This window comes from Giraffa tippelskirchi, chromosome 6 (assembly GCF_054371585.1).
Source record: "Giraffa tippelskirchi isolate mGirTip1 chromosome 6, T2T-mGirTip1v1.2.pri, whole genome shotgun sequence".
Classification (NCBI taxonomy): domain Eukaryota; kingdom Metazoa; phylum Chordata; class Mammalia; order Artiodactyla; family Giraffidae; genus Giraffa; species Giraffa tippelskirchi.
This window is the reverse complement of record NC_137280.1, coordinates 93,975,413-93,993,645: the sequence shown is the minus strand read 5'-3', so window position 1 is coordinate 93,993,645 and position 18,233 is coordinate 93,975,413. Positions and strand designations below refer to the sequence as shown.

Here is an 18,233-nt window from a genome sequence, read left to right as displayed (position 1 = left end):
TTCGCTAACCACGCCCCCTTGGATGAACCTTCTTCCCGTAGGTCACGCTCCCTGGGGAACTCCTTTAGTTCCTACTAGTGGACCCGCCCCCTTAAACTTGCCCCGCCCCCTCAGACTGACCACGCCCACTCATCTAGTCACCCCTCTTTTAGTCCCGCCCTTAGAGCCCTGTCCCTTGTTTCCGCTTAAGGCCACAGGCTGGTCTTAAGAGCCCCTGACCCCTTGAGACGGGGCAAGGGATGTCTCCTAGCCCCTCTGTTCCGGGCAGGGGCGGGGCGGCCTTTACGGGCTATCTCACACGACCGGGAGTGGTGCTGGCTGTGACGTGGCAGAGTGCGCTTCCTCCAGACTGCCCCCCTGGGTTTCTCGGAAGGAACCGCACATTGGGTGTCGGGTTTGTGGAGAGAGATGCGGGAAAACACGACAGTCTTTCCCAGTAACAGACCGTAGGACTTGATCTAGAATCTAGCGGGACGTGGGGGGCAAACATTCAGGTGGTTTCCTAGGTGGAGGGAAGGAGGGGAAGGCGGCTTCCATTCTGTTGCCTGGAGACAAGCGTGAGGAAGGTGTGTGTGTGGGGGGGATCTGGAACCAGAAATAGGACCCTCTGGCCAAGTTTTTTGAGGGTGCGTAGTAATAGCAACAGAACTGAAAGCAGTAGCTGCAGCTAACATTCATTAAGTGCTTACTGTATACTTGTTTGCCCTGCCTCCACAATTCTACTTTTACACAGACCTCTCAATGAGATGGGTCCTATTTTCATCACCTCATTTTCTAGATGCAGAAACTGAGGCGTGGGGCAACTAAGCCCGTTTGCCCAAGGTTGACTCAGCTTGTGATTGGCCGAGGTGGGATTCAAGCCTGGAGCCCTGGAACTCTATCCTGTCTTCCTCTGATCTTTGCAGCCCCACCATCTCTGATCCCTACCATATTTCTAAACAGTGAAGTTTACTGTCACTCATTTTACAGATGAGGAAATTGACGCATAGAGAGTCACGGATGCCTGGGGAAGAAAGTTTTGGTGTCTGTAGAATCATAAATCTGGGAATTTCCAGGCTGGGCTTTCCCACCTGCCAATGGGGAAGAGACTTCAGTCTCAGGATAGGCTGAGGAGTGTCTTTTCCTTGACCAGCCTGGTTTTGGTGCACAACTCGGTTATGTCCAATGAAGGTTTCTAGCGCACCCTGGTGGTTACAATAATTTTAAAATCCCAGGAGTGGTGAGGTTGAGTGGGGGCTTGTGAGATAGAGGGGGCTGAGGAGAATGAATATTCCCAGTCTAGTGGGGAGGAGGTCGGGAGAGAGACCTCGTAGACCACATGATTTCAGGTAATGATAAGGGCTACAAGACAGAAGTTCAGTTCAGTCGCTCAGTCTTGTCCGACTCTGAGCTACCCCATGGACTGCAGCACGCCAGGCCTCCCTGTCACTCACCAACTACTGGAGCTTACTTAAACTCATGTCCATTGAGTCGGTGATGCCATCCAACCATCTCATCCTCTGTTGTCCCCTTCTCCTCCCACCTTCAATCTTTCCCAGCATCAGGGTCTTTTCAAATGAGTCAGTTCTTCGCATCAGATGGCCAAAGTATTGGAGTTTCAGCTTAACATCAGTCCTTCCAATGAACATCCAGGACTGATCTCCTTTAGGATGGACTGATTGGATCTCCTTGCAATCCAAGGGGCTCTCAAGAGTCTCCTCCAACACAGTTCAAAAGCATCAATTCTTCGGCACTCAGCTTTCTTCACCGTCCAACTCTCACATCCATACATGACTACTGGAAAAACCATAGCTTAGACTAGACAGACCTTTGTTGGCAAAGTAATGTCTCTGCTTTTTAATATGCTGTCTAGGTTGGTCATAACTTTTCTTCCAAGGAGCAAGCGTCTTTTAATTTCATGGCTGCAGTCACCATCTGCAGTGATTTTGGAGCCCCCCAAAATAAAGTCCGGAGAAGGCAATGGCACCCCACTCCAGTACTCTTGCCTGGAAAATCCCATAGATGGAGGAGCCTGGTAGGCTACAGTCCATGGGATCGCTAAGAGTCAGACACGACTGAGCGACTTCACTTTTACTTTTCCCTTTCATGCACTGGAGAAGGAAATGGCAACCCACTCCAGTATTCTTGCCTGGAGAATCCTAGGGACGGCGGAGCCTGGTGGGCTGCCGTCTATAGGGTCGCAAAGAGTCGGACACGACTGAAGCAACTTAGCAGCAGTAGCAGCAAAATAAAGTCAGCCACTGTTCTCACTATTTCTGCATCTACTTGCCATGAAGTGATGGGACTGGATGCCATGATCTTAGTTTTCTGAATGTTGAGTTTTAAGCCAACTTTTTCACTCTCCTCTCACTTTCATCAAGAGGCTCTTTAGTTCTTCACTTTCTGCCATAAGGGTAGTGTCATCTGCATATCTGAGGTTATTGATAATTCTCCTGGCAATCTTGATTCCAGCTTGTGCTTCATCCAGTCCAGCATTTCTCATGATGTACTCTGCATAGAAATTAAATAAGCAGGGTGACAATATACAGCCTTGACATACTCCTTTCCTGATTTGGAACCAGTCCATTGTTCCATGTCCAGTTCTAACTGTTGCTTCTTGACCTGCATACAGATTTCTCAGGAGTCAGATCAGGTGGTCTGGTATTCCCATCTCTCTAAGATTTTTTCACAGTTTTCTGTGACCACACAGTGAAAGGCTTTGGCGTAGTCAATAAAACTGAAGTAGATGTTTTTCTGGAACACTCTCGCTTTTTCAACGATCTTACAGATGTTGGCAATTTGATCTCTGGTTTCTCTGCCTTTTCTAAATCCAGCTTGAAATCTGGAAGTTCACGGTTCACGTACTGTTGAAGCCTTGAAGCCTGGCTTGGAGAATTTTGAGCATTACTTTACTAGCGTGTGAGATGAGTGCAATTGTGCGGTAGTTTGAGCATTCTTCGGCATTGCCTTTCTTTGGGATGCAAATATTTGCTAAATGAATGAACGACATTATGGAAGTCTATAAGATGATGGTGGCCAGAGCCATGGGATAAATGTCAAAGATAGAGCCAATAGAGCTTTTAACTATTCATTCATTCATTCAACAAATACTTGTGGAACATATATATATGTGCCAGGTGCTGGTTTTAACATAGACACAAATTTCCAAATACACAATGAAAAAAGTAAGCATAATAAAATATCAGGTTTCTGGGACAGTAGTGTTGTGAAAAGTGAAAGTCACTCAATCGTGTCCAACTCTTTGTAATCCATGGACTGCAGCCCACCAGGCTCCTCTGTCTATGAATTCTCCAGGCAAGAATACTGGTAATCAGGGATTAATGTGGGGGGAGGGAGTGGGACAGGGTGTGATGGAGTGGGGAATAAAGACTGTGATTTGAAATGGAGAGGTTTGGAAGACTTCATGAGAAGGTGGCCTGGAGCTAAGATTTGCGGAAGATGAGGGAGCCATGGAGCTGTCTGAGGCAGAGGACCAGCATGTGCAAAGGCCCTGTGGCAGGACTCTAGGGCAAGATTTTGGGGTGACCTCGTGGGTTGGGGGAACATTAAGGAAGACCTGTTTGAGTGGAAGAGAGCAAATGAAGGAGAGAGTGGAAGAGATAAGGGAAGAGCCTTGTGGTGTACAGGCAGGACTTTTACTCCCAACGAGGGGGGCTGTGGGACACAGTGGCTTGACTGGGGTGTTCACAGGCACCCTCTCATGGGGGGTGGGTACAGACTGCGGTGGGTGAGAATGGGAGCCTGGGGATGAGGTGGAGGAGACTGGTCCAGGTTAGTAAGGAGCAGGGCTGGCCAAGCAAGGAGGTGAAGGAGGGAGGGGTGAGAAGAGGGCGGATTTTGAGTATGTTCCTGAGGTGGTACCGCTCTTGGGTTGCGTGCAGAGGAAGGCAGCGGGCCTCCGCCTAATTACCCTGTCCCCACGCCCAGATGCCCTGGTGCTAGCTTGTGGACGAAAGAGAGGCCGGGTCCTGCTTGAAAGGGGGCTGGGCTGGGGCTAGCCTGCAGGTGCTCCCCCCGCCCCCACCCCACGGCTCCTCCTCCTCCACCCCCTCTCAGGGCGACAGTTACAGGCAAAAAAGAGGAAGTGGTAGCTAGCTAGCAGAGGCAAGCAGGCAGACGGGCGGGCGGGCGGGCGGAGGAGGCCTCGAGGGTGCGCGGACTGGCCTGGGAAGGCAGCGGCCATGGAGCTGTGGCGCCAGTGCACCCACTGGCTCATCCAGTGCCGGGTGCTACCGCCCAGCCACCGTGTGACCTGGGATGGAGCCCAGGTGTGCGAGCTGGCGCAGGCCCTCCGGGATGGCGTCCTTCTGTGCCAGCTGCTCAACAACCTGCTGCCCCATGCTATCAACCTTCGGGAAGTCAACCTGCGTCCCCAGATGTCCCAGGTGAGACAGGACACAGGCAGGCCTGCCGGAGGGTGGGTGGCGGGAGGCACCCCAGGCTGGTACCCAGGAGACTGATGCACTGCACCTCTGGACCAGCAGTGAAGAGAGGAGGCTGGCCCCCACTCTGGGCCTGGCATGGGGGATATGTGGGGATCCTAACACTGAAGATTCAGGGGTGGGCCCCCCCAAGGTTAACAGGAATGGGTTCCCACGTCTAGGCTGAAAACTGGCAAACTTGGGGTTAAGCCAAGTCCAAAACCTCAGGCTGACTCCGCTGGAGATCTAGATCCCAAAAGAGACTTGCTAAGGGTCCAGAGGGGGCCCTAGGAATCTCCTGGGTGGCAGATAGGGCACCTGAGGTTTTGGACTCCCTTGACCCCGCAACCCCCTAAGATTCTGGCTATGGGGGAAGGGCCTCCTCCTATTCCTTCCCCCACATGCGTCGCCTCCTCCTGGGCCCTGGGCCCCTTCCTTCCCCTCACATCTTCCCCTTGGCTTCCTGCCGGGGCCTGGGGCAGCATGGGGAGGGTGGGGGGACTATAGGTCTGGGACTCTGGTCTTCCTAGTTCTGTCCATCCCAAGAGGTACATTGAGGCAGGACCCAGTCCCAAAGAGCCCTGAGACTGGGTTCCTGGGGTTTGGGGGAACCTAGAAATAGCTGCTTTTTCTCTGTAGGGATTTCTACAAGGGCTCCGGGGTTCAGGGGGTGGTGGATTTGACTTCAACCTCCCCGGCTCAGGAAATATATTCAAATCCCTATTTGAATGCGGTTGGGTGGGGGAGGTCACTGGACTGGATTCTCTCTCTGTTGTACCTTCTCTGGTTCCCTCTGGCCTCTTGAGCACTGGATGAAAAGTAATGTCTGCTAATGGCTGGTGGTTGGGGGTGCCCTGCCTGCCCTGGGAATCTGAGGGGACACTAGCCATCCAGCCCTCAGGTCCCACCCCAGGATGAAAGCCTTGTCTGGAGCCGCAGTTGGCTGGTGGGGGGGCCCTTTCTGGGGATAGATGGGAGGGCAGCCTGGGGCACTGCCTCTTTTCTGGGTTGAGATGCCACGTGCAGATGGGGGGAGGGGCAGAAAGTGATCAGGGAGGGGTCCCTGGGGGTGTTTCCTGGTGACAGGCCCACGCGTGGGAGAGGTGGGTGGCTCAACCTCCCTGAGTGCAGGCAGGCTTCCTGAAAGAATGAGGGAACCCCAGAGAGCCCCCCACCCCGGCCAGCTGTTGTGGCCACAGGACATCCCAATTATGCCTACATGTGTTTGCACACAGAAGGAAGTAGCCCTCGGATCAGTCAGGCCTCTGACCTGTGGGCAATCGAGACCCAGTGTGGCTTCAATAGCCACTAATGGGAAAGTGGTTAGACCTAAAGATGAACTTCCATCCTTGCCTGCATCTTCCCTACAGCTGGTTTCTGATAAAGGGCAGCGGGGTGTGGCATTAACCTCTAGGAGGGCAGCTGCAGGGACTAATGAATCCTGATTTTCTGTGCTGGTCAATGCCAAGGACCCAGGTCTCAGTCTGGCCCTCAAAGAGTTCCCAGACTGGGGGAGACAGACATTCCCTAGCCCTGTGTTGTCAGGACTGAGACAGAGGGAAAAAATTCTGGGCTGAGGGCCCTGGAGCAAAGGCAAAACATTGCCTGGGGGAGTTGGGCTTGATACAAGAGGGGACATTTGTGCTGGGTTTTGAAGAGTGAGTAGGAGTTTTCTTATTGCTCTGACTCTGGTGCCTAGCTTTGTCAGACCCTGCACTGGGCAAGGGTGTTCCATGATCCTCCCCATCTGGGAGCTCTGGGCCTTCCTGCCCTGTGCATTTTATCTTCTTTCGAAGCACAGTCCTGTGCCCTGTTCACAGTGGGGCCATGTGCGGGAAGCTAAAGTGTGGTCATTTTAAACCAAAGGGAGGTGCCCCAAGAACAGCCTCTTTAAGTTTGCAAGTTCCTGTCCAACAACAGATTTAAGCCAGGGCTATGAACTGCCAGTGAGGTATGGAAGGGCAGAGAGAGAAAAAGGAGGGCTCCTGATGGGGGTGGGATGGGGTGGGGGACACACAATGCCATAAATAAAGGTGTGGAGTCTGGAATTGGAATGCTTCTCAGTTTCTCTTTTCCTCTTTAGAGTTCCTCTGCTTTTGCTCCACTCTTTCCTGGGTAGAGTGGGAAGAGCATATTCGTTCATTCATTCATCCATGGTGCTGAGACAGTGGGACAAAGATACACACAAACCCCTGTTGTCAGGACTTCCCTGGTGGTCCAGTGGTTAAAACTCCATATTTCTACTGCAGGGGACATGAGTTCAATCCCTGGTCCGGGAACTAAGATCCCACATGCTGTGCAGCATGATCAAAAATAAATAAAGTACTCCCCGCCCCTCCAAAAAAAACCCCCCCATTGTCAAAGAGCTGGCATTCTAATGGGAAACACTGACAGTGGGCAAATAAGGCAACATATACATTGTCAGGAGTGGTAGGTGGTCTGGGGAAAAGGGGGCTTGGGAGTGTGGGGCTGTAGTTTCACATATGAGGTCTGGGAGGCTTCCCTGACGAGGTAACATTTGAGCAGAGACCTGGGCAAAGTGAGGGAAGAGCTGGGTGAGTCTAAGGAAACAGAGCTCCTGGCAAAGGCCCCAAGGTAGGAGCAGATCAGTGGCCACATAGTTGTGCTACGGGGCAGTGAATGGGCTGGCTGTGTGGGCATAGTTCATGGGTGAGGTCAGATTGAAGTGGGTCTCCACACTGGATGGTCCCTCTGAGATCTGAGACCCAGAGAGAGGACGATGTCATCACAGATGGCCACAGGGGTGGCCAGACACTCTTTGCTGTCTCTGGGAGCCCAAATTCTGGGTGGCAGACATGAAACCTTAAAGCTGAGGAAGTAGAGAGGAAGAGATGAATGTGACCGTCATTGTGGGAAAGATCCCACCAGGACAGGAGAGCTGATTATACTGGGAATGGGGGTGATCACTGGAGCCAAGATGATGAATATTTTTTTCAGTTCCTCCGCTGTGTGACTTTAGGCATGTTACTTAACCTCTCTGTGCTTCCATCCCCAGCCAATAAGTCCTGGCATTTAACTAAAGAATCAAATATTTTAAAGATTCTACCAGGCTCTCTGTCTCCCAGCACAGGGTTTCTCAAAGTCAGCCCTGTTGACATTGGGTGCACGTGTGTTCAGGCTTGTCCAACTCTTTGAGACCCCATGGGCTGTAGCCTGCCAGGCTCCTATGTCCATGGAGTTTTCCAGGCAAGAATTCTGGAGTGGGTTGCCATTTCCTCCTCCAGGGGATCTTCCCAACCCAGGGATGGAACCCGCGTCTCCTGTACTGGCAGGCAGATTCTTTACCACTGCACCACCTAGGAATCCCACTGTTGACACTGGGGCTGGATAATTCTCTGTTGTATGTGAAATTGTCAGATGTTGTGCAGCATCACCAGTCTCTATCCACTGGATATCGGTAGCAGCTCCCAGAAGTGACAACCCAGACTGTAGAGGCAGGGAAGGGAGAGGGTGAGAGGGTTAGAACAGGAGGGGTGGGCTGAAGCTGGAGGTGGTGGTGGTGGCTCAGAGGCGCCAGATCTGGGCTCAGATCCCGGCTGCACCACTTCCTGGTTTCACCTCTCTGAACCTCAGTTTCCCCATCTGTGAACTGTGGCTAAAAATGGCACCTTTGAGGGGAGGACTGCTGTAACATTTCAATACCGCTCGGCATAGTGTCAACACCTGATGTGCTGTGCTGTGCTCAGTCGCTTCGCTTCAACTGGGTCCGACTCTGTGACCCCATGGACTGCAACCCGCCAGGCTCCTCTGTCCATGGGATTCTCCGGGAAAGAATACTGGAGTGGGTTGCCATGCCCTTCTCCAGGGGATCTTCCCAACCCAGGGATCAAATCCACAATACACTCTCGCTAAAAAGTCTTCTTAGGAAAGATGAGGGAAAATGGGAGGGTTGGTAACATGGCATAGCTTGTAGCAGTTTGGGTTAGGGCAGTGGTTCTCAACTGGGGTGGTTTTGCTCCCCTAGCAGGGGACCTTCGGCAGCGTCAGTCTGGGTTGTCACTTCTGGGAGCTGCTACCGATATCCAGTGGATAGAGACTGGTGATGCTGCACAACATCTGACGATTTCACATACAACAGAGAATTATCCAGCCCCAGTGTCAACAGTGGGATTCCTAGGTGGTGCAGTGGTAAAGAATCTGCCTGCCAGTACAGGAGACGCGGGTTCCATCCCTGGGTTGGGAAGATCCCCTGGAGGAGGAAATGGCAACCCACTCCAGAATTCTTGCCTGGAAAACTCCATGGACATAGGAGCCTGGCAGGCTACAGCCCATGGGGTCTCAAAGAGTTGGACAAGCCTGAACACACGTGCACCCAATGTCAACAGGGCTGACTTTGAGAAACCCTGTGCTGGGAGACAGAGAGCCTGGTAGAATCTTTAAAATATTTGATTCTTTAGTTAAATAATATGTGTGTATCGTTCAAAGATCAAAACACGTAAAAGGTGCGCAGAGAAACATGTAACTTCTGGCCATCTTCCTCAGATACCCAAGTCCTACTTTCGCCCATAAGTGACTACTTTTTTTTAAGCTGACTATATATCCTTACAGAATTTTCTTATGCACATAGAAATTTAGGTTCTTATTAACTACACTCCTCTCTTTCTGTGAAAGACAGAACATACTATCTTTATACCCTGCTTTCGTCTCTTTAATCATCACCTTGGTTGTCTTTCTAAATCAATTCATACAGTGTTCCCATTCTTTAAAAAAAATGACTGCAACATTGCTTCTCGGCCTTTTGGCCAAGATCATGTGTAAAAAATTGACTGCAGGATATTCTAGATTGTCCATTTACTAAACAAACTACTTGTGTTGGGCTAACCATATGTCAAGCATTCCTCTGAACTAGGGGCTGGCAAACTACAACAAGAAGGCTGAATCTGGACCACAGGATGCTTTATAAATAAAGTTTTATTGGCACACACCCATGCCCATTTGTTTATGTATTATCTATGGCCAATTTCCACTTACAATTCTACAGTTGAATAACTGACGAAGAGAGTATCTGGCCTATGGTGCTGAAGACATTTATTATCTAGATGTTTGTAGAAAAAGTGAGCTGATCCTTGGTTTAAACACTTTTTACACACTGACTTAATCCGGACACTGCATCTGCAAAAACTGAGACACAGAAGTTAAGTCCCTAGCCCCAGGGTAGCCAGCTTGAAAGTGACAAAGTCAGAGATTTGAACCTAGGCAGCCTGGCCTCAGGATCCTTACTCTTTTTTCTTTCCTTTTTGGCCACCCTATGTTGGCATGTGGAACTTCCCCAGTCAGGGATTGGATCCATGCCCCCTGCATGGACTCAACCACTGGACCACCAGGGAAGTCCCTCAGTATCCCTACTCTCTCTCTCTTTTTTAGAATCTTTACTGTTAACTTACTCTAAACTCAATTCCATGGCCCAGCTGGACAATGGTTTATTTTACCATCACTCCAATTGCTGGGCACTTCTTTTGTTCTGACACATTTACTGTGATCAGTAACCCTGTCAATGAACTGTTTTTCGGCTTCTCTACTGTGTGACCTTGGGCATGTTACTTAACCTCTCTGTGCTTCCGTTTCCTCATCTCTAAAGTGGAGATAATAAGTCCTTATGTGAAAGTATTGTTGTGAAGGATAAATGAGTTACTATCAAGAACAAGAAAAGTATCTAGTTATATATAAATGCTGTTATTGCAGCCAGATACATGAGCAAGTATATCCATGGGATGAATTCTCCGAAGGGTTTCTTGGTTCAAAGCAGGTGAGTCTGTCCTTTTGGTATATCTTGCCAAATTGTTCTCTGTATGGGGTTGTTCCCATATGCATTGTTCCAATTACATTACCTCTAACAGTGAGAATGCTGGTTTCTTCATTGCCTTGCCAACAGTTGTTAAGCTTTTGGAGTCTTGCCAACTTGGGTGATAAATGAAGCTCATTATGACTCAGTTTACATTTCTCTTAGTCTAAGACTGAGCATCCTTTCTTATAAGAATTATTTTTATTTTCTTTCTGCAAACTAATATTTGTTCATTTCATCTGCCCATGTTTTTCCCTTCTAGGACTATTGCCCCCCTTTTTTTTTATTGATTTTTAGGAACTCTTTATATATTGAGCTGTTCTGAATTTCAAGTCAGGTACTTAGTAGCCTTGTGATCTTGGAGAAAAAGATGACTTAATCTACCTGAGCCTTATCTACAAAATGGGGGTGTGGACAGCATTTTTATCTCAGGGTTGTGTGAAGGTTCAGAATGATAATGTAGGCTAAATTCTTATCACGGTGATTGACATATGATTGATATATAGCATGTAAATTAGTGAGAGTCATTCTTTTTGCTAATTTGATTTCAGTGGGTCTGAGCTTGCCTGTAGGATGTGGTGCAGGTCAGGGTGCAAAATGTTAGTTGCTGTAGTAACTATATTTCTTCAGTGAGCTTAAAGAATTTCCTTCTGGCTTATATCACAATCTGGTTTGGGTTAACTGGGGGATTAATAAAATATTCCTTCTTTATATATATTTCTTTTATTTATTTATGTTTTGGCTGTACTGGGTCTTAGTTTCTGCGCAGGCTTTTTCTCTTGTTTCAGTGAGCAGGGGCTACTCTCTAGTTGTGGTGCAAGGGCTTCTCATTGCTGTGGCCTCTGTTGCTGCAGAACTCAAGCTCTGGGGCTCGCACGCTCAGTAGTTGTGGTTCTCAGGCTCTAGAACACAGGGTCAGTAGTTGTGGTATACCAGCTTAGTTGCTTCAAGACATGTGGGATCTTCCCGGACTAGAGATCGAACCCATGTCTTCTGAATCTGCAGGTGGATTCTTTACCACTGAGGTACCCGGGAAGCCCAGCCATTCTTTACAAAGTCCCTACAGGACCTGGGCTCCTTCTGCCTCATGGCCCCACCCTCCCTGAAACCCTTGGAGTCAGAAGGCAAGGAGAGAGTGATAAGGAGGGAAACCCTGGGAGGTTTTCATGGACCACACCCAGAAGTGGCACCATCACCTCCATCCTTGTTCTGTTGGCCAGAACTTGCTTATGTGGTCCCATCCAACTGCAAGACAGGCTGGGAATGTAGTTTAGCTCTGTGCCAGGGAGGACAAGGAAATGGATTGGGTGGATATAGAGAAGGCAGTGACAGAGGACCCCTGGGTGATGCCTAGCTGACTTCAGTGATGTAGGTTTGGAGGGGGCTGGCTTTGAGGAAACCTCTGTGAGATGAGGAAGAAGGAGGACATGGACCAGAGCCACGGGGAGGGATTCAGCTGGGGACAGAGTGGGGCCTGGGTACAAGGAAATCTCAGCCCAGTGGGTTGGCTTGGGTTGAGTGGAAGACCTCATCTAAACATGCCCATTAGGGCTGATGGGGATGGAAGCCTGAGAGCGTCAATATTTGGTGCCATGCCTTCTCTCCCATTCCATTCTGTTCTGTTCACTGACTTCCTCTCTGGGCCCAGTACCAGGAAATGTCACCCTTCAGGACTTCATGGAGGATGCTGGAAACCCCTAGCCCTTCCCTTGCTCTCAGCCCTCCCATGCATGGATCCCCTGGGAGCAAAAGGCAAAATCTTCAGCATAATCCATAAGAGCCTATGCATTTGGTCTCTGCCCGCCTCTCAGCTCTCATCTCCCTCACCCTACTGCAGCCACATGGTCCCCCTAACTGTTCTTAGAACTCACCAGATACAATTCAGCCCCAGGGCCTTTGCACTTTCTGTCTTTCTCCACAAATCACTCTTCCACTCAGATATATACCCTGGTTGTTCTCCTATCTCCTGAAGGTTTCTTATCAGAGAGATTTCTGCTGATTTCTCTATATGAAATTGCATCCCCTGCCCTGTCTGCCACCCCCCAACCCCTGTCACAACACCTTCTATTCTCTTCCCTTTTTAAATTTTCCTCTGTAATACTTAGTGGGTCTTCCCAAGTGGCTCAATGGTAAAAGAATCTGCCTGCCAATGCAGGAAATGCAAGCTCGATCCTTAGGTTGGGAAAATCCCCTGGAGGAGGAAATGGCAACCCACTCCAGTATTCTTGCCTGGAAAATCCTATGGACAGAGGAGCCTGGCAGGCTATAGTCCTTGTGGTTACAAAAGAGTTGGACGTGACTTAGTGACCAAACAACAACAAAGTAGTACTTAGCACTTGCTGACTTACCATTGATTTTTTTTTTAACTTTAAAGAATTATTTACTTATTTGGCTGTGTTGAGTCTTAGTTGTGGCATGCGTTGTGATGCATGGGGTAACCCAGGGCACTGTGGGCTCAGTAGTTTTGGGGCAGGGGGTTCGTTGCCCTGCGGCATGTAGGATCTTCCTGGATGAGGGATCACACTTGTGACCCCTGTGTTAGAAGGCAGATTCTTAACCATTGGACCACCAGGGAAGCCCCAGGCTTACCATAGTTTTTTAGCTTATTTGGTTATAATCTGCTTCCCCCATTGGAATATCAGGGGAAAGCTTTTTGTCTGTTTGGTTCACAATTGTGTCCTCAGTTCCTAGGACAGCGCATTGTAGGTGCTTAATAAAATTGTTATTGGTGTTCAGTTGCTGAGTCATGTCTGACTGATTTATGACCCCATGGACTGTATAACCTGCCAGGCTCCTCTGTCCATGGGATTTCTCAGGCAAAGAATATTGGAGTGGGTTGCCATTTCCTTCTCCAGGGATCCTTCTCCTGATCCAGGGATTGAATTCTCATCTCTCACACTGGCAGGCGGATTCTTTACCCTGAGCCACCGGGGAACCCCCACTCAATAAAACATTGATCAGATACTCATTCATTCAGTCATTCAATACAGGGGTCAGCACCCTATAAACCGTCAGCTGTCTGCCTCTTTTTGTAAGCAGAGTTTAACTGATACAAAGTCTTGCCCACTTGTCATTACATTGTGGCTGCTCTCTGTGACCTAGACAAAGACTATGACCTGCAAAGCCAAAAAAACTAAATTACTGTCTGCCTCTTTACAGAGTTTGCTGATCCATCTCTGATTTAGTAGGTATTTGTTGAGTGCTTATGACTAGTTAGTGGTAGTTGGTAACCGATGATTGAGAATGAATTACCTGAGATCATCCTGCCTATACTAGTTCCAGGCTACATGACTTCAAGCAGTTGCCTCGGCTTTCTCATGTTTGGTTTTCTTGTCTGTAAAATGGGGCAAATGAAGCCAATGATAATAGCAATAATAACAAAAATAGTAATGGTGATGAGACTGCCACCCACCTCAGAGACATTTCTTTGTACTTGATCCACTCACTAGGCAATGGAGAGTCCCACAATGGATGAGACACAGACCATTTGCAGCTTATGGAAACAGATGAGGAAGTAGGCAGTTAAGACACAGAGTAACACACTCAGTGATGGGTGGGTGGCACCCAGGGCACTGTGGCACCAGAGAGAAGAGAAGTCCCAGAAACAATCAGGGTAGGCTTCCTGGAAGAGGTGATATGCCAACTGACTGTGGGAAGTCAGGGTATATTTCAGGGGCCAAAAGGAGTTCTGTTTCTCTCTTGCTAAAACTAATGGTGCCAGGAAGTGGGCAGGACCCGAGGGTATGTTGGATGCGCATATTTGGGTTTCTAACAATCTCACTATATTACATTCTAACGATCTGACTACCTTGCAGAGATGGACTGCCCTCCTTTGATATCAAGGGCAGTGTTCTGAGACCTGGACTTTAAGAGGAACATGAAAGTCAGGTCCCTTGGGGGAACAGTGTTCTTGAAGAAATAAGGGATGTTCAGTTGGAGAAGTTTAAGGTTTGAGGAAATTCTGAGCTTAATCTGCAGAAGTTTCGAGCAAGAGTCTTAGATCTTGTGACAGAAAACCCAACCGAAACTGGCTTAGTCAAAAATAATATTTATTACCTCACATAACTGAAAAGCTTGGGAGAGAAGGCCTTTAGGTCCAGCTGGATCCAGGGTCTCGACAATATCTCGGGAACCCTCCTCTCTCTACCCATTGCCCTCCATCTCTTAACTCTGTTTTCTTTGAAGTGTTTTCCTCCATCTTAGTCATTCTTTGCCCTCATGGAGGTAGATATGAGTGTCCAGATGTTCTGAATTTTTATTCCCACAATTCTGTGTCCAGTGGAAAATGAGAGGGTCAATTTAATCGCCCCCGAACCCCAGATCTCTCTTTCATTGGACATGATCATTTGGGGGAGGGGGTAACATGTCCAATCCTTAACCCATTGCTGGGAGAATGCATGGTCTGATTGATCAGGCCAGATCACATGCCCATTCCTGGCACTGGTGAGGGAGTCAACTCTACCCAAAGGAACTAGACTAGGGGAGGGGCTGTTTCATCCCAGGGAAATTGAGGGATGGTTACCAGAAAAGCAGGGAGAAGTCAAGAGACAGTTGATCCATCGATGTTTATCTTGGTATCAAGTGCTAAACTGAGTCCAGAGTTTCTCAGTATCAGTAGTGCTGAAACTGGCATTTCATTCTCTGTCCTGGGAGCTGCCTGTGCACTGTGGGAAGTTGAGTAGCATCCCTGACCTTCACCCACTCTTCCCTCCTAGGGTGGGATCAACAAAATGTCCCTGGGCATTTCAAAATATACCCTGGGGGGCAAAATTGCCCCTGGGAGAACCACTGTTTTGGAGGGAGTGAGCTTCCTGTGTCAGAGAGGTGGGAGGTGGGTGGGAGAGGGAGGTGAGTAGGGGGAGGTGGGTGGCACAGAATCTAAAGAGAAATGAACAATTAATTACCGGCTGGCATAAAGATGAGATTGAGAGTTTCTTCAAGTTAGATATTCCTTTATTTTATTACCGGGCAACCAGCATGGTGCTGATGACTGGGGCGATGGGAAAAAACACCACAGATTTCCTTTCTGCTCTCCTGAGTTGGTGGCCTCATGGGAGAGAAGGCCGCCTGTGTTCCATTTTCTGTGGCCACTGTAACAAAGTCACAAAAACTGGGTGGCTTGAAACAACATCTATATTGTCTCAGAGCTCTGGAGGGCAGTGGTTGGAAATCAAGGCGTCAGCAGCATCTTGTTCCAACTCCAGGCTATAGGGGAGAATCCCTTATTTGCATCTTCAAGCTTCGACTGGCTCCAGGCATTCCTTGGCTTGCAGCTGTGTTATTCCAGCCTCTGCCTCCATCTTCACGTGACTGTGTCCTTTATGCCTGTCTGTCTGTCCATCTCATAATCTGGAATAATCTCCTCACCTTGATATCCTTTATGATGTTTTGCAAAGTCATTTTTAGAAAAATCGAATCCACACCCTCTGCATTGGAAGCACAGGGTCTTTTTTTTTTTTTGGCTATGCTGGGTCTTTGTTGCTGCGCAGGCTTTTCTCTAGTTGTGGCGAGCAGAGGCTGCTCTCTAGTTGGGGTACACGGTCTCCTCATTGCAATGGCTTCTCTTGTTGTGGAGCATGGGCTCTAGGGTGCATGGGCTTCAGTAGTTGCAGCATGTGGGCTCAGTAGTTGCGGCTTCCAGGCTCTAGAGCACAGGCTTAAGTAGTTATGGGGCACGGGCTTAATTGCTCCGTGGCATGTAGGATCTTCCCAGGTCAGGGCTCGAACTTGTGTCTCCTGCACTGGCAGGCTGATTCTTTACCACTGAGCAACCGGGGAAGACCACCCCCTGTCCCGGCCCTCTTCCAAATAACATCACATTCACTGGTGCCAAGGACCTGATGTGGATGTATCTGGGGGCTTCCTTTCAACCCCCTGAAAATCAATAAAACACAGTAGTAAGTGTTGCAGATGGAATAAATCAAGGTTCAGGATGCTGAAGAGCAAATAGGGCAGGGTGGTCAAGGAAAGCTGAGAGCTGAAGAATGAGGAGCCAGCTCTAGGAAGCATGAGGACAGGGAGGAGAAGGCCTGTGCAATGGCCCTATAGCAGGCAGATGAGAATGAAGAATCTGCTGACTGAAGAAGGTGAGCCAGTGAAGGAGGGGGTGGAAGGAAATGATGTTTGGGAGGAAGGCCCTTCACTGGAAAATGCTTTGGAACTGTGTATGGAATTTAAATGGGATCGGAAATCTTTGAAGGGTTTTAAGCTGCTCTATGGTGACCGGACTCTAAAGGCAATAGAGGTGGCAGCAAGGGAACCTGGGAGGGGGAAGTTGATGGAGGGGTTCCAGGGAGACGTGATGGGGGCTTGGGCAAGGAGCTGAGGACAATGCATCTGCCTTCCATTTTGGGGGGTTGGGTTCATCAGACTTGCTGACAGATTGGATGGAGGAGGGCTGGAAATAACTGAAAGGAGGAGGCCAGATGATGTCAGGCAAAGTTTGTAGCTTAGGGACCCACACAAATGGGGTATCATTTGCTGAGATGGGAAGGCTGGGGGAGATATAGCTTTTGGGGAGTTCTGATTGGGCCATCTGACCCTAGAGATGGGAGGCAGCCCAGCATGCTGGTTAGTGCAGTGGTTCCTTTTTTTTTTTTCAATCTTGACTAGGGATTGAACCTGAGTCACAGTGCAGTTGTTCTTAACTAGGGGTAGGGGGGAAGCAGCTCTGTCCTACCAGGAGACATGTGGCAATGCCTGGATATGTTCTGGGCTGTGACCACTGGAGGGAGTGGTGTGGTTCTGTGACGAGTGGGTAGAGAACAGAGGTGTAGCTATTTGTCCTCTTGTGCCCAAGGCAAAGGTCCGTGTAGTCAAAACTATGGTTTTTCTAGTGGTCATGTACGGACATGAGAGCTGGACCATAAAGAAGGCTGAGTGGTGAAGAATTGATGCTCTTAAATTGTGGTGCTGGAGAAGACTCTTCAGAGTCCCTTGGATTGCAAGGAGATGAAACCAGTCAATCCTAAAGGAAATCAACCCTGAATAGTCATTGGAAGGACTGATGCTGAAGCTGAAGCTCCAAAACTTTGGCCACCTGATGTGAAGAGCAGCCTCATCGGGAAAGACACCGATGCTGGAAAAGATTGATGGCAAAAGGAGAAGGGGTGGCAGAGGATGAGATGGTTAGATAGCATCACTGACTCAGGGGACATGAATTTAAGGAAACACCGGGAGATAGTGAAGGACAGGGAAGCCTGGCATGCTACAATCCATGGGGTCACAAAGAATTGGATGCAACTTTGCAACTGATCAACAGCAAGAATGCCCAAGATAGCTGCCCAATTATCAGTCGTGCTAAGACCTAGAAACCCTGTTTGAGGGCCATGGACTCTGGTTGCCTGGGTGTCTGGGTGCCAATCCTGACTTTGCGATCTTGGATAAGTTGCTGAACCTCTCTGTGACTTGGTTTCCCCCCTTTGAATTGAGGGTAAGGATAGTACCTACCTTATAAGGTTGTAGTGTCAAGTGGCCAGAAGGATGTAATGTCAAGAGACATAGAGAGGAAAGTGTATCCACATCCAGGTCTTGGTACTTGGAATTTTTTTTTTGTAAATCTCCATCACCTGTCACTTTGATAGTTTGTTAATTCTCACTAAAGTGTGAATGACTGGTAGTCATAAATTCCTTTTTCCAGGAGAACCTGTATCTTCCTTGGAAACTGAAACCCTGTTGTAAATTAATTAATTAATGATTTATTTTGGCAGCACCATGTGGCTTGTGGGATCTTAGTTCCCTGACCAAGGATTGAACCCAGGCCACTAGCAGTGAGAGCACAGAATCCTAACCACTGGACCACCAGGGAACTCCCCAGATTTTGGTAGTTTGAAAACAATAATTTTAATGAAGTGGATGGGAAAAGATTCAGAAAGTATAATGAATAACAACAGAAACAGTTCTCACTAACTGAGCACTTACTTACCTGCAAGTGTTGTTCTAAGTACTTATGACTTAGGTACCTCCATTTCAGTTATCTGTTACTGTGAAACAGACTAGCCCAAACTAAG

The 18,233-nt window shown here is 48.7% G+C and overlaps 1 protein-coding gene across 3 annotated transcripts in view; it reads left to right on the top strand.

Moving 5' to 3' along the window:
• Window positions 1–4,100: 4,100 nt before the first annotated feature.
• VAV1 (vav guanine nucleotide exchange factor 1) overlaps window positions 4,101–18,233 on the top strand; it is a 65,482-nt gene continuing 51,349 nt past the window's right edge. For all 3 annotated transcript variants that reach the window (XM_081499317.1, XM_081499316.1, XM_081499315.1), the window contains exon 1: window positions 4,101–4,385. In XM_081499317.1, the coding sequence (XP_081355443.1) occupies window positions 4,182–4,385 (204 nt within the window). In that variant the 5' untranslated portion in view covers window positions 4,101–4,181. The remainder of the gene's footprint in view (window positions 4,386–18,233) is intronic.